Genomic DNA, 16,884 nt, shown 5'->3' with positions numbered 1-16,884 from the left:
CGGCTCCCCGGCGGACCCGCTCAGACCTGCTCTCTTCAGAGATCCGTCTTTTCAGGGGCGCACGGTAGTGTGTTCATTAATCAATCTTTCCCTGACTTCAGGCACTGTTCCTGCCAAGTGGAAGCAGGCGGTGGTTTCCCCGATCCTGAAAAAACCATCATTGGATCCTCTAAAACCGGAAAACTATCGCCCGATCTCTTTGCTTCCCTGGCCGGCCAAAGTCATGGAGGCCCATGTTAACCTAGCCTTATTTGAGCACCTGGCCCTGGCCAATGTCCTCGATCCTACGCAGAATGGGTTCCGTGCTGGGCACAGCACGGAGACCGCCCTTCTGGCAATGGTAGAACATCTGCGGAGTGTGTTGGATGCAGGTCAAACGGCAGCGCTTATTTTATTAGATCTTAGCGCTGCCTTTGACACAGTGTCCCATCGCATCCTCCTACACCGCCTGGAGGACATTGGCATTTGTGGCCCCGCTCTGCAGTGGTTCCGTTCCTTCCTCAGCGATCGCTCCTTCTGCGTTGCCACCCCTCCTTTTCAGTCCAAATTCCATCAGTTGGACCTGGGGGTTCCCCAGGGCTCCTCGCTGAGTCCCACGCTTTTCAATCTCTACGTGCGGCCGCTGGCTGATGTCGCCAGGCAGTGGGGCCTTACTATGGTCTCATATGCCGACGACACACAGCTAGCGGTCACGATCAGCGGGGATGCCGAACTGGATGCCCCCAGGTTCCGAGATGGGCTGAGAGAGGTGACCAGCTGGATGAATAACAACTGTCTCCAGCTGAACGCGAAAAAAACCGAGGTGATGATCGTGGGAAGAGGAACGGACTGCTGGGGGGACAATTGGTGGCCACAGGAGCTCGGGCCTGCCCCCATACCGGTGATGGAGCTCAGAAACCTGGGAGTATGGCTCGACCACACCTTATGTTTTACCACCCACACCAAGCGAGTGGCAGCATGCTGCTTTGGTGTTCTGCGCGGACTAAGGCCGGTGCTTAAATTTTTCGATGCCCCGACGAGACAGTTGGTCATCCAAGCAACGATCATCTCCCGGCTGGACTACGCCAGTTCGCTCCTGCTGGGAGCTAACCAAGCTGAGATCGTCCACCTGCAGCGCGTCCAGAACACGGCTGTGAGAGCAGTGGTGGGCCTGCCGAGGTCCTGTCCCACGTCCAACACTCTGCGGTCCCTACACTGGTTACCAGTGAAAAGCCGAATCCATTTTAAGGTACTCAGCCTCGCTTTTAAAATTTTAAAAGGATCGGCGCCTGAGATCCTCAATAATCTTCTATCCCCTTATGTCCCGACTCGCTCCCTCAGATCTCTTGGGCAATCCCTTGCGGTTACCCCGCGTTTCAGGCTTAGCCGGATGGGCGGGCGCTCCTTCCGTGTGAGAGCTGCGGCTCTCTGGAATTCTCTTCCTTTGGAAATCCGCCTTTTAGAGGATCTACTAGCATTCCGCAGGGCCGTGAAAACCTACCTGTTTTAAACTTTTTATGTTGATTTTCACTTTCTTCCTCGCGTTGTGTTATGTTCACCTTTTCCATGCGCAAGGACGCTCCTTCACTGGAGCAGCTGTGCGCAAAATAAATGTAGCTAACATAACATAACATAACATAAAACCCTCCCAATCCACAAGGAGGCGAGTTTGATGGAATCATAGTCCCAAGCACAAAGGTCTGATACTGCTGTTGTGAGACCCAGTGAAAACATCACAAGAATTGGCACATGGACTGTAGTTTTGCTTAGCTGAGGACCTGTCACTGTGAAAAGATGACACAGATTCTGCTTTTACTCCGTATTCCCTGTGGGACGGCAATGTCCCCTGCATTATGTACAGTCCTGTTTCCTGTCCTGCGTAACCAAACTGCATATACCTGTCATCCTGGTATTTGATTTTTAGTCATACCACACACTAATCCCACGCACGTTGACCCGATCTTTCATGATGATAGGTTCTGGTCCTTGTCTTGAGTTGGGAGGGAAGCACCAAGCAGACTTTCATAATGATATAGGACTGCCGCCCCTCCACTCTTTCTGGAGACTGTCTGGTAGGCACAGCAGCATTGCAGATGAAGACCAGGCTTGGAAGGTGGCCTGGCCAGGACACATGAAAGGGTAATTGACCCAAACCGGTTCTAAGGAAGAAGACCTGGAATACACATTTTCTGTCTGTTATACTAGTATACAATTGAGAGCCCAAGACCCATCAGTGTTCATTGCTGTGGTCTCTTCTACTGAGGAGGGTGTAAATAGTAGAGCACTCAGGATTTACTAAGCAGCCAAGGGCTGTTGCACTGACTGCCAACTCCCCAGAAGTGAGGGAACATCGCCTGTTATCCGATCTGAAGGAAGACTTACTGGACTGCCCTGGGCGCCAAGACATCCTGCCTGTAAGCAAATTAAGGAAGTGCTAACCCTGAAGAAGAAGCTGATTATGGAAGGGATGCCAGAACTGACTGTTCCATAGGGTCCGTCCAACAGAGACCCACTAAGCACAGGTACAGAATTAATGGCAGTACTGAGTGACCCAGCTGTGAGATCTTTGTCACTTATCCCCACCGCAGCTACCAAGCTACCTGGAACCTGGAGCTGTGTGCCCTAGTGGTAGGCCTTACAGAAGCATCCGGGATAAAACCCTGCTGGTGACCCGTGGGCCCCACATTGGTTTGAATGACTGTGGCACTCCATAAATGTGATGCTGTGTCAGGACCAGTACAAAAGAACAAGTGACCAATGAGGTACCCCTAGGGTGCCTCAAGGCACTGCATGCCAAAGAATCATGGGGAAAAATTGAAGTTGTTGCCTCGAGGCACTGCGTGCCAAAGATTGCACCTTCCAAAAAAATCAACTGTGGTTGTGTGGCCATCACGCAAAAAAAGATGCTCATCAGAGTGTAGATGTAGCTGCACAGTGAATCAAAAAACTACAGACGCCCCATAATGAGCCACAAACTACAGCCAGACACCCACAAAAAGAACACTAATAGAAGCCTTTACTATTGCTGTGACCCTTCAAGTGACAAGCTGTATTACCAGCTGCTGAGCAGCTCCCTGGAAAACTACTATTTGCCTCTTGGAATACTGTCATTTGCCTCCTGGAAGCTTCCTACGACCCGTGAGATCCCACTGCTGGAGGAGGACTAAATGTGGACCAGTGTTGCTCCTTTGAACTAGGTGGGAAAATGGGATGGCCTAGGCCCGAGAGACTGAGTGCTAAGACCAAACGGAAGGAGCCTGATCTACGTCTGTACTCCTTACCTCATATTCTGAATCAGAGGAGGGAGGTGCTGACATCCCTAAAAGCACGAAGACTTGCGCCTGCGAATCAGGTATATGTGCATTATTGAATCTGTAGTAGAATTCTGTGTTTTCTGTGTAATATAGTACTTGTCTTTTCTGCAAAAAGAAGCAGTGGGATGCACATTGATCATATTGCACTTCTGGGGCATGTTATTGATCATGAGCCTGAGTACTTCCACACTAACATGCCCGACAAGTCTGTAACTGTTCGTCCTCTCTGCCGCTGACAATCAAGTGCAGAAATGGCTCTTCTTTGCCCAGTTTTCAGAGCTAAAATATGACATATGACAGACACAGGGACAGCAGGGGCAAAAGGGTACAACCACCGGTTCTATGGTCCAGTACCCCCGGTCTGCCTGTGACATCCTGAATAGGGTCTGACACTCCCCCTTCCTGATCTGATTGAGGTTCATAGAGGTGGTCGGAATATATAAGTGGGAGAAGCCTATGGAAATCACTAGCACAGGTAAAACACTTGAGGGAAGGCAGACTTGATAGAGATATTCCCATCAAATGCCAATCGTGCCTGCACAACAGAGGTGGAGAAAGACTGGTTGGGACATGAAGCCTGTAAATAGTCAAACCCCATATTGAGTCTTTTGACGGCTGAGGATCCATGGGCAGCAGATCATGTATATGTGTACTGACCATTATAAATATTGAGGTAGGTCTTGGGAAATGCGAAGTGACATTATCAATACAAAACAGCAAGCACAGGACTAGCTGCTTTTCAAAGTACTCATGAAAGCATTTGCACCAGTTACTTAATGGTTACATTAATATTAGTCTTAACAGGAAGGTTGAGTAACAATCTAGACACCAGCAGGGAAGCTACCAACATAAAAGCAGTTTATTTATTGAGTGGCTGAAAAAAACTCTGAATATTTCCTTGACCCCGGCCAAGGTAGGGTTGTAGTTTAAGATTTGCATCCCTGACCAAATACAGTTTCGAAAACATTGTTTCATTTGTTTACCATGAAAGGAGGTGATATCTATTCAATTTCCACTTGTGTTGGACCTGGCCTTTCATCAGGGTTATCCCCAAACTTTTCCCCTTCCTCTGCCTATTTTTCTGATATTCTTTTTGTTAGCTTTAGGGCGCTTGGCACTTTTTTCACTGCTAATCAAAGCTAAAGTGCATGTGCTCTCTCCTCTAAACATGGTATGATTGGTTTAAACCTGTTTGTCATTTTTGATTTACATGCAAATCCCTTGTAAATTGGCATCCCATATACCCAGGGCATGACAATTAAAGACAACTAGTTGGCCTGCAGCACTGATTGTGCCACCCACAGACGTAGCCTTTCAAACGTCTCTCAGGCCTGCCACTGCAGGGCCTGTGGGCGCAGTTTACTGTCACTTATACTTGGCATTCAAAACTACTCGCCAAGCTTTAAACTCCCTTTTTATTACACATAGGTCACCACTAAGGTATGCCCTAGGCACCCTATTGGCAGGGTGCTGTGTAAGTAAAAGGTAGTACATGTGCCTTTATGTGTGAAATGTCCTGGTAGTGACAAACAGCCTATTTAGTCATTCACTGCTCTGAGGTCCACTCCACTCATAGGCTAGCATTGGGAATTCCCTTATATCATTTGAAGTGGTAATTCCTGATCATAAAGGAGTGGCGTTGCCATGTTTGGTATGTTTAGAATAGTGGTGATAAATCCTACTTACTGTGTAGTTGGATTTTACATTTCTATTTTAGAATGCTAGTTTTAGAAAGTGGACATTTCTCTGTGTTTGAGTCTTTGTGCTTTGCAACCTGACACCAGTACACGTCTGGGCTAAGTGACAGTTACACTTTGTGCAGACTTTCTAGACAGCCACAATACAGGAAGGGCTGGATGTGACAGGGGATACATCTGCATTCATTTGAATACTGATAGTCTTCCTGGGCTGGGACAGGGAGAGATGGTTCACCCTTTACATTTGTATAGGTTGTGTCCTGCCCTCACTCAAAGGGCTGATTTACCCCCTCCTGATCGTTTGGAGCCAAGGTTGGGTTGAAAGGGATTGTTGAGCACTTCTCAGGGTTCCTTTGAAGTCGCCCCTTGATCAAACACAGTTTTGCATATAAGTACAGCGGCTCTGACCCTCTGTTTTTAGACACTGCATGGACTTGTAAACAAACACTGCTGGCTCTACAAACTTCCCATTGCCAGAGGACTGCTGTGTTTCCAGGAGTAACAACCATTTGGACTACTTGCTTTGCTGTGCTGGCCTGCTGGACTGCTAGAGGGACTGCCACTCTGCAGCTGTACTTTTGGGCTGGCCTGCATGCCTGCTCCTCTCTTTGTGCCCCAAGTGTTCTCCAAGGGCTTGTTGGCTTGCCCCCTGTTCTCTGTAATCTCAGGGCCATAAAATATTGGCCCGAGCACTTCTGCCATGGTAATCTATTCCCACAGCGTGCCCTACAAAAGAGTTGTTCTCAATTGCGCTTGTTTCTGTTCACCATCGGTGTGCCTGGGGTCTCAGTCCACCGTTGGTGGCTGTTAAATGAGGCGTGTGGCCTCTAAAGGAATTTCGTACAAAGTTCCCAGAGAGTGCTCTGGACGCTTTCCAGAAGAAGTTGCCACCGGTGCGTGTCGAGAGCTTTTTCTTGTGCTTGAGGACCATTGCGTGCCCCCTCTGTCCGAGGAGTAGGGAGAACGTCCAGCGCACCCTTCGTTTTCCCAGTGCTGCCCTCCCTGTAAGGGGCAAGGGCTGCATGGAGGAACTCCACTGACGTGTGGTGGGCAGGCCCTGACCACCAGAAGAAGATACCCCGAGACTGCTTTCATTTGATTCTCGGCAGAGGAGACACCTCTGGCCATCTCAAGGAGCCCACTGCACTGCCTGTTCTGCTGGTGAGCTCCCTGTGGCGTGGTTGCAGGAGCATGAAGCCCACTCCTTGGCTGTTGCCGTATCCCCCCCCCCCAAGTACTGTGTGCAGCCTTGTATTTTCTACAGCTGCACTGCGCTCTTGCAGGCAGCTGCACGTGATAATTCTGCAAACTGGAGACCAAGCAAGCTCTGCCCGCTATTATCTACAGTGTGTGCCCCCACCCCCCGTTTGGCAGAACTTCGGGGGTACTTGGTTAGCAGTTGTATTCTGAGGTGAAACCTTGAAGGAGGCCGCCAATTGCCGCATTTAGGAACTGGCCCAGGATTACTGTAATAAGGGTAATAGGTGCACAAGGATTCCTGTGACCTACATGTAAAACCTAAGTACCATAAAGTTTAATAAGAGTGCTGGTGAACTGCGCCCTGTGTGTTTTATGGTAATATTGTGATTTATGTGCTTTTTTTCCTAATCTAACCTGCAAAGTTATACAAGGTTGTAAATTGCAAGATCGGGCTGCTAGGGTCCTTATAGTCCCTATATCTTCATGTTATGGTAAAACTTCCCTCAAATTGGCACCTTTGTTTTGCATTTTTGCTCAGTATTAAAGCACAGTCTTGTATATAGGTACCATATTTGACTGAAAACCATTGTCCACTTTGTATAGTGCCTACTCTTGCTGCTTGAATTTGCACACGGTATTTAATTGCGCTTTAAAGGTCGCCATCACGCCTTGTTCTTATTGTGGAAGTCTTCTATTTCGGCATGCGTAATTGCACTTCATGTGGTTCGTACTATTCTAACACGCCCTAATTTTTTAATACTTCTTGCACAATATCACGGTTCTAATTGTACTCTACAGGCTGCCATCACTCCTTTTTCACTGTGGAAGTCATCTGCTTTCACCAAGCACGAACGTTCAATTAAGTTTTTAATCCTCATTCTTTTTCCCTTTTCCCTTCTTTCCTTTTTCAATCATTTTCCCTTTCAGGGTATGTATTCAGGCAACATTTAAAGTCTTGATGATGATTCTGTGTATATGTTCTAGGGATTGAAATGTCGTCGACCTATAAGTGCACCTTATTCACTTACCTAATATGTAAATTGGATGTGTGCTGGTGCCCTCGGCATTTTTGTTTGTCATATGTCGACAATTAATATGCAAAAAAACTCTTTTGCCTGAGCCCCTTTTTTGTTTTATGTTAAAATTCCCCCTTGTGTACCCTTTGTAATCTTTGTTTGTATGTTTGGATGCAGGCTTGTGTCACACCTCTGTATTGATTCTCAAATTGCTAAATATTCTAATTAAATATAATTGTCCTGCTGGACAAGAAATGAATATAGTACTGACGCTTAGTCTATATTCATCAAGTGTACCTATTCTCTTTTGTTCTGGGACCATTGTTCCTTCTAATATACTGAATTTGCACACAAGCACTTTAACACCCATAGTAGTGTTTTTGGAGAACCTAAACAGCAGTGCTACAAATTTATCGCTGCTAAGGTCCCCTATAGTGGCTGTTCCTTACCTCGTCTTTATAAGGCAATAATTTTACCTAACTTGGCCCTTTCGTCTTGCTTATTGGCTTTTATCAAAGCACAGTCTTGTGTATGAGTACCATATTTGACTGAAAACCATTGTCCACTTAGCAAAGCACCTACTCCTGCTGTGTGAATTTGCACTTAAGCGCCTATATTGGTGTTTTTAGGAGAAGGTTAATCAGCAGTACTTCAAATGTGTTGTTGCTTGACCAAGTCATCGCAAGACTTTTTATCTCCTGTTGTGGGCAATTTTATTTCTATAGATAGGGAGGGGTGAAGGAAAATGTAAAGGCCCAGAAAAATTTGGTTTTATGGCTGAAGTAGATTTTTTCATGTTTTTGTATGTTTTTTTCTTATTGTTTGGTATTGTGCTATGTTAATGGTTTTAATTGACTAATAAACAATATATATCATATCATAATCTAACCTGTTTCACTTGCAAAGTATTTGCTGGTGTATATTGTTTTCATTCTTGCCTTGTCTAGGATAACAAGTACTATCTGAGTAACTGCATAGTATGCACAGTATTTATGATCATGTCATTTCAGTCTGGGTTTATGTACAAAATACTATATTTTTTGTATAATACTGTATGTAGTCTCTTTTGTGGTGTATTCATCCTGTGTCTGTGTGAGTGTGTTGCATTCACGCTTTACACATTGTCTCTGATGACAAGCCTGCTCTATGCCAAGCTACAGAAGGGTGAGCACAGGTTATCTTTGGCGTGTAATCGACTTGACCTCACTTGAGTGGTCGGTATTGTCTGGCTCAGGTGCATACCATAGCCAACCAGAAAATCAATTACTAACAACTTGGAACAAAAACTCCTACAGCCATGCCTCAAGCCAAAAACACCAGAATAGTAAAGTCAAAAGATCTCATCAGAGGATCACTAACATGAGAACAGTGATGAAATGGTGGCCCCCAACAAAAAAAGATATATTGATTTTCTGTTGACTAATATCAAAAAATTAAATAGCTATTTGAAAACACACTCAATTGCTCACCTTCAAATAACCTTTTTGCAGTCAAAAATAGAGCCACAGAGGAAGAATATTCTGCAGGAATCTTAGCCAGCAACCAAGGCAGTTTTATGACTTGGTAACAATGAATAAAGCAACTAAAGAGGGTTTGAGATGGATTAAGGGCAAACACATGGTTTTAGGAAGTAGATCTCAGAGAATTTACACAAGATCTGGAGGCACACCAAAATGAATATCAGTTGCTCCATTAGAGGAGTATGGAAAAAACAATATATTTATGGACATCTTACAGGGGCCCTCTGCAACTGTAAGGATCTCACCGTTTTTTCTGCATTAGCGTCCAAGAGCCGACGACAGGTCCACAACTTCCCACCAACACTCCCGTGACTATCAAACTCTAGATCACGAGTGTGCAAGCGGGGAAGAAGGGAAACAAAACAAGGAAAGGTTAGGGGAAGAATCTGTGGAGCGGAACCTTCTACTGGTTGTTGCAACAATCCCCTCCACTGGCTGGCTTTAGCACTTGGTAGGAGCTGAGAGGAAAGGAAGAAATTACAAAGACAGCAGAGGGTGGTGTATACATCAAGAACATGAGGGTGGAATAACTACCTAACTGTTTTCTTTATGTGCGCCTTCTATTAGTTGATGTGAAGTTTGGTAGGTATTCCTGGACTAAGGTAAGGGTGAAAAGTTCCTATAATAAGGGAGAACAGATAACCTTTGTACATGTAAGCTGGATTACAACCTTCTAACTCTCCTCATCAACCCTTTATCTCACCATATAGTACAAGAAGGGGCATTGCCAGGGATCTGCTATTGAGCATAAACAGTGCTTCTACACCAAGATATCTACAAAGTCCCACAGAAGGGAAATAAACAAGTATTAATTATCTGTTGCTTATTGGTAACAAAAATATAGGAAAGAGCAGCGCAATGCGCTGTTACCAGTCTTTGTGGATGGCTTCTGGCTGGATTGGAGGCGTCTTGAAACTAAATACCAGTAAACTGGATAAAAGGCTCCACAGAAGTTGGTTCAACTGAAGAGGGGAATGAATGAAGAAGAACAAGGGAACGGGCGGAACTCCAGACCCACTAGACCCCCAGAAAGGCCAGCGGAACCGCCCAGTCCAAGTCTGGCCGGCCGACGGAACAACAAGTCTGCCCGGCGGGCGGAACCCGACTAGGATCAGCCTGGCCAGCTCTCGGGGATCGAATGGGAGGATTCTGGCCCCGGGGGGATTTCACAAGTTTGGGGGATAACGGGAGCTGCTGGAACCGCGTAGCGTGACAGCTCCGTGAAAGCTGAACACGATCACGGCGTTTCAGGGCACAGCTTCACGAATACAAGAAATCGTCATAAAGTTGCTGCGAGGAACGCCGAAGTTTCAGAAACAGGGACTACAAGGACACGGAAGTGACGAGTATCGGCATAGCTAGAACGCAAAGCGGTGCGTTGAGGGGAAGCCAGGCTATTAATCCTGCCTGACCTCCTCGCGCTTGCGCGCTGCCCAGCCGCCATATTGTATACTACGGGAGCAGTGGTGACAGTAACACAATATAATTTTATGTGGCATGCACAGGATACCTATAGAGGTAAGCAAAAGGTTTTGGGGTGTCAGAGGATTGGGCGCACTGCTATGAGTATAAGCGCATGTGTCTACAACAGATTAAGTTATTGGGTGGTGCAACTGGGTGAATGGAAAACCTTTGAAACCATTCATTAGTCTATCCAGCAAGCTGGTGAGACCCTAAACAAAAGACAACAACCCTATGCACACACATATACAGTAAAAGTAACAATATATCGTAGGATTCATGCGGAGTAACAACAAGGTAAAGTAGCAGAAAGACGAAGAAGTCTTGTATATGTTGAGGTCTTCAATTCTTTATTTTCATCACAGTGAAACAGCAGCCAGCCGACACGTGTTTCATCGCTCACGCGATTCTTCAGGGTTCTGATGCTACTGAAAATTACTGAGGTGGTCGCTCTGCCGGTGATACTTCCGACCCGGTAGGGCCCTTGACCAACGTGTATAAAGTCCACAAAATACATATATGTATATATGGTCAGTCACCTCCAATAATATGACGTAAAAGAGGGAATAATGTATAAGAGACTGGGATGTCGCAGGCAGTCGAATTCGAACTTTACATTTAGTTCGTGGGTCCGGTATTCAATTACTGGCACTCTCCCGAAGTGGCCAATGAGGCGCCAATAGATTAAGCCGCGTAGTGCGCAGCAGAATCCAACATCCAACATTACCTTGTTGTTACTCCGCGTGAATCCTACGATATATTGTTACTTGTACTGTATATGTGTGTGCACAGGATACCTAGACTTCCGGGAAATGCTGATGAATGTATATTCTATCCATTTCAAGATGTCACAATGACTGAGACCCTTGCCAAGGAAGCAAGATATGAAGATCGCCACAAAATGTCTTCAAAGAGAAATAAATGCCTGTGGTTAGGACTTTCATTTAAACTTATATTTCAGTTTGAGAGCATAGCAGTGTTCTTTTATTCTGGCTGGGGAAGGAACAATGGGGTATCAAAGAAGTGAATGGGAGCTAAAGAAGAGGGCTCAGAAGATGAGGGAGATCACTAGATGCTGAATGTGTAGACTCCGCACAACCAATTTCAGCAGTCTTCTCTGGAGTACTGTAAGCAGTGGCGGGCAGCATGACTCGTGGGTGGTGAGGCAGCGGGGGCAAAGGGGGTGTTCGAGGTAGTGCAATATAAAACAAAAAAATTAAAAGTATAGACTTACTTTGCCGCCGGGTCCCGCATCTCTGATCCTTGCTCCTAATCTCCTCGTGGGACAGGAATCCAGGATTCAGGAAGAACAGCCAGGCTCCCCTGAGCAGTCACAACGCTGCACTGCAGTGTTGTAATTGGTAAGCATCCAGGCTCCCTTGACCAAGCACAACACTGCAACGCAGCGTTGTGATTGTTTTTTTTGGCGTCCTGGTTTAAGCTCAACCAGGGATTGGGGGCTTGGGATTGGGGGTATGGGCTTGTTCTCCATGCAGGCTGTACTGCTGCCTGCATGTGTTATATTCCATATAAGTACCCTATATAAGTGCAGGTAACATTGCAACCCTCCACCTATATTCTTCCCTACATTACATACATAACTGTTCTTAGGGACTGGCCTTTTACCTAGATACGGCACTGCATTCAGAATGTCGGCTTTCCCTAGTTCGATTCTCATACATTATACATGAGGTTTCTTGGAAGCACAGCAGGACTACCATCTCCTGTATAATATTTCTGTATAAAGTTCCTGGCCCTACGTCATCCTTTGGGCAGAGGGGCGACAAAACAGTAATTGCTCACATAGGAGTGAGAAAACCACTCCTCCCCTGGCTTGCTCCATGAGCAGAGTAGCCCCGAACACCCGCCCGCAAAGGAAATATAAAATGATTATACCTCAAAGTTATTATCATTTTATATTTCCTTTTTTTACACTGCTCAAAAGCAGTGGGTGATGCTCCTCTGCCATAGAGTATTAGTCAGATGTCATTGGGTACACCCAGGAGTAACATGCTTGCAGCCATCAGAACACGCAGCTTTTCCAAACTAATTTGCAGCAATGTCACCCAGCGAGCATGAGGTCCACCCAGTAGTGGTGTGACTACAACCATTAAAGCAAATATTTTTCAGATGTTGGCAGTAAGAGTTAAAAGGGAGCTTGAAGGAGAGGATAAGCTATTTGATGAATTTGACTAAGCATGTTTGTCTTTATGGGATGCTAAAGTTGGAAGATGGTTGCCCATTTGCACATCTTCAAGATAAACATAAAGAATAAATTCTTGATCACCTTCGCTTTCGGGGTGTGCAGACTGTGATCACTGTTATCAATGTGATTCTGGTTTGATTAAAGAGTACTTAATTGTGGTGAGTACTGTTTTGAATTGCTATGGTGGTCAGGCAGACAGGAGCTGGCTGAAACCATTAATGTTATGAGAATTTTGGCCCCTACTAAACACTGATGGCACAATTCAGAGTTGTGATCCTGAAAGTCAGTTCTTGAATTTACATGTGAAAAGAGGATTCATACTTAATAAAGTGGGTGACCTGCAAGCTTATATGGCATTACTGAAAGAGAACATCTTCAAAAACAGGGGAAATGAGTTGAAAAATAAAGCATAAGTACTACGATGTAATTCTTGTTTTCACATATTACAAAAAAGAGGCACACTAAATCTTTATTAAGGTAGGGCTATATTTCTCAACATTGCAAGCCGCTGTCAAATTAAGAATAAGCTTAAAAGTAAATAACTTCAAGTTCTAATGACAACTTTTAACCTCTGCAGTGACTGCTATATGAGTAACACACAACTGGCCTCACTTTCTACTTTCATTCTCTCAGCCTTCTTTTTAATATCACTTAACCTGCAGAGATATTATAAGTCCATCATTGCGCCAATTCTGATTTCGATCCATGATCCAATACTTAGAAACGTACTCATCATTCTCTGATAAGCCTGTGCGTAGATGGACTCCTAAAACTTCTTGGCTAATAGTAGCCTTTATCCCTTTTATCTGGATTGCATTAATGAATTACACACAAATAACTCAGGAGCACCAGTATTTCCTTGTACAAGATGCTTTTTAAGACACTGTCAAAGGACTCTTCATGACGTATCACATTGAAGAGGTTAAGATTATTAAACATTTTACTACACTACCTTACTAAAATCTTTAGGGGATGGACAGGCAAGAAGGGCCTTCCGTCGAATGCCTAAGCTTGACTCACATAAATTGCAATCATGAGTCTTCAGTGTCTCTTAATCCAGGACAAGCAGAATAATTTGAATACGACCAATATTCAGGAAGAATCCTTTATTTACTAATCTATAATGCAATGAATGAAATAAAGATGAAGAAGCATGCAATAAAGATGACTGCACTAAAAGGAAACTAAAGAGATAAGAGAGTTGTTTTTCATGTTCCTCAGGTAGCCCAATGAGTGATTAATGACAAACATATGAACTCACAAGAAATCCTCCAGAATTTTGGCTACAATTGAATTCCTCTGCTTGTCTGGTTCAAGAGATTTTTGAGTCTCAGCGAGCAATTCGTGGCGGGTCAAGCTTAGTCATTCAAAGTCTCCTATATGTACCGACTTGCTAAAGATCTTGGGCTATCTGATTAATTTATGACCGGGTTGCTGAAAAAAAAGCCTTCCATAATCGTTCTCTCTGACTGAACTGAAGCTCTCCTGGTAATAAGCCAGCAGGGAATGGCAGCTTCCGGTTTGTCCCAGACACTTTTTGCTTTATACTTAGATCTCTCATGCAGATAACACAAGTAGCCCTTGAACTTATCTCATTCAAAGTCAACAATACAATAACCCACTTTGGCTTAAGATACTGAATCGAATGATAGCATGCAGCATCAGCACGGCCCCCTTTTTAAAGATGGAGGATATGATTGATTCATGGTAGGGATACAGTAACTACCTGTCACTAGGACCACATTGGACATCAAACCAACTGTTTTCTTTGAGAGTAACTATTATAATAGTTCCAAAGTACACACAAATTACACTGGTATTAATTATTAACTTTTTTCTTCTCACTTGGAAAACATATCTCTCATCAAGCATCAAAGTACATTTTTGAAGGATGTAGCAAGCAAAAATTGAACCTTATACTGGGAAAGACAGCTTCAGTATTTAGTTCACAATAATTGTTTGTCCATGTCACGTCTGAAGCATAAAGGGAGAGGATTTGGAATAAAATCAAAATATTTTCCAGGGCACTATTTGTCTTCAACCACTAATTTGCAATTGGAAGCCAAATTATGTTTTCGGGGAAAATGAGAAAGTAAATATAGAAAACAGCCTCCCCAGTCAATGTGGCTGGCCAGACCAAATGGAATTATTCCGCCTAAGGAACAATTCTACCAGGTCAGTGTTGAGTGAACCAGCAGGATCCTAGCTTACAAATTAAAGAAACACAAGAATATTAATAATATCAAGGCAATAGATGATAGGGATGGCTCACTGAAAGTAACATGCACAGACCTGCATTGAAACTATCAATACACTTTACAAAGGAGACAAATGTGATGAGAATTCAGAATGATTCAATTAATCCCAATAATGTTTTGAACAGTACTGCGATTCATTCAATCATCCCATATTAGATGCATGCAGTAGAGGAAACTATATTAGCATATTATTCCACCACAAATGTAGTGTTTGAGAATCAACCGTTCGTTAATAATAAAGTAAGAACGAGCTGGGATCACAAAAGAGTGTAACAAGTGAAATCAACATTGACAAAGCCAGTGCAAACTTGTTCAATCATTTTCTCAGATCAGAATCAGCCTCTGAAACTATGATCAAACCTCTCATTATTCCCATGGGCAAACCCAATAATGGTCCTCCACAGTGTCCCTACAGCTCTAAAGCGCTCTTAAATTCTAATCCTAAAATGTATGCACTGGGCGAATTATTAACACACATTCCAGACAGCTACATTGCTCCAACGATATTCCAATGCCATAAGTGTGCTACACTAATACCAGTATGATAACATAAAATTTGTATTTCTGCATGATTCACCGCCGGTCGAATGATTCAGATCTTTTTCTACTGTGCAGGAATTGAATTACCTCAAATCAACTATGATTACAATGGGAAACATTACCGCTACATCTACGCAGCACATGTTCAGTGGAGACCGATTCCAACACAGGTATGCATCTTTCTTGGTTATATTCTTTAGGATCACATTAAACAAGCATTTGCAATGCAATAGGTCTCGCATTAGGAAAGTTTGAGCTATTGATATTGTAAATGACAAATTTTGTATTTATCTGTTGGTTTTGAAAATAGCGAAATTAATAGCTTTGTCATTTACAATGGCAATAGTTATAACTTTTGCAAATGTGACACCTATAGCATTTGTTATGCATTATGTGTTATATTTACATGACTTACATGTATTGATATTACAAATAACAATGGCTTTTAACTTTTTTTTAATAATTAATACTTAAATACAAGTTATTGTAATTTATAATGGCAATAGCTTAAACTTTTGTAAATAACTTTTGTGAAGATTATGTTCAATGTATTTTATTGTGGCGAAATTCCAAGAACAGAAGTGAAATATTAACAATCTTTTTTTGATATTTGTAATAAAGCTTGAAACATTGAGAGAACATATTTGAACCAGTTGTTGTTGAATGGTTGCACAGATTGATGCTGTGGTGGCGCTGAGTGATGTTGTGGTGGGGAACGAGTGATGCTGTGGCATACAGTGATGCTGTGGTAGCGCATAGTGATGTTGTGGTGCCCCTGAGTGATGCTGTGGTGGTGCTGAGTGATGCTGTCTGCTATGCTATGTTTTGTTCTGCTATCCTATGTTTTGTTTTGTTATGCTATGCTATGTTTTGCTATGCTATGCTTTGTTTTGTTGTGTTGTGTTTTATTATGTTATGCTTTGTTTTGCTATGCTATGTTTTGTTATGCTATGCTATGCTATGTTTTGTTGTGTTTGGTATACTATGCTATGCTATGTTTTGTTTTGCTATGCTATGTTTTGTTGTGTTTTGTTAAGCTATGCTATGTTTTGTTGTGTTTTGCTATGTTTTATTATGCTATATGTTGTTGTATTTTGTTATGCTATGCTATGTTTTGTTTTGCTATCCTATGCTTTGTTTTGTTATGCTATGTTTAGTTTTGCTATCCTATGCTTGTTTTTTTATATGCTATGCTATGTTTTGTTGTGTTTTGTTATGCTATGCGTTGTTGTGCTATGCTATGTTTTGTTGTGTTTTATTATGCTATGCTTTGTTTTGCAATGCTATGTTTTGTTATGCTATGCTATGCTTTGTTATGCTATGCTATGCTAAGCTTTGTTTTGTTATGCTATGTTTTGTTGTGTTTTGTTATGCTATGCTATGATTTGCCATGCTATGATATGTTTTGTTTTGTTATACTATGCTTTGCTATGCTATGTTTTGTAATGCTATGCTATGTTTTGTTGTATTTTGCTATGTTTTGTTATGCTATGCTTTGTTTTGTTATGTTATGCTACGTTTTGTTCTGCTTTGTTTTGTTGTGTTTTGTTATGCTATGTTGTGTTATACTATGCTATGTTTTGTTTTGCTATGCCTTGTTATGTTATGCTATGCTTTATTTTGTTTTGTTATGCTATGTTTTGCTATGCTCTCCTATGTTTTGTTGTGTTTTGTTATGCTATGCTATGTTTAG

General features: G+C 43.1%; 1 protein-coding gene across 1 annotated transcript in view; it reads left to right on the top strand.

Annotated features, from left to right (window-relative positions):
• BCO1 (beta-carotene oxygenase 1) overlaps window positions 1-16,884 on the top strand; it is a 234,403-nt gene that overhangs the window by 134,256 nt on the left and 83,263 nt on the right. Inside the window, exon 9 of the mRNA XM_086945084.1 lies at window positions 15,267-15,361. Coding sequence (XP_086801210.1) covers window positions 15,267-15,361 — 95 coding nt within the window. The remainder of the gene's footprint in view (window positions 1-15,266; window positions 15,362-16,884) is intronic.

Source organism: Lissotriton vulgaris, chromosome 12 (assembly GCF_964263255.1).
Source record: "Lissotriton vulgaris chromosome 12, aLisVul1.2, whole genome shotgun sequence".
Lineage (NCBI taxonomy): Eukaryota > Metazoa > Chordata > Amphibia > Caudata > Salamandridae > Lissotriton > Lissotriton vulgaris.
This window is presented reverse-complemented; position numbering and strand designations above follow the sequence as displayed.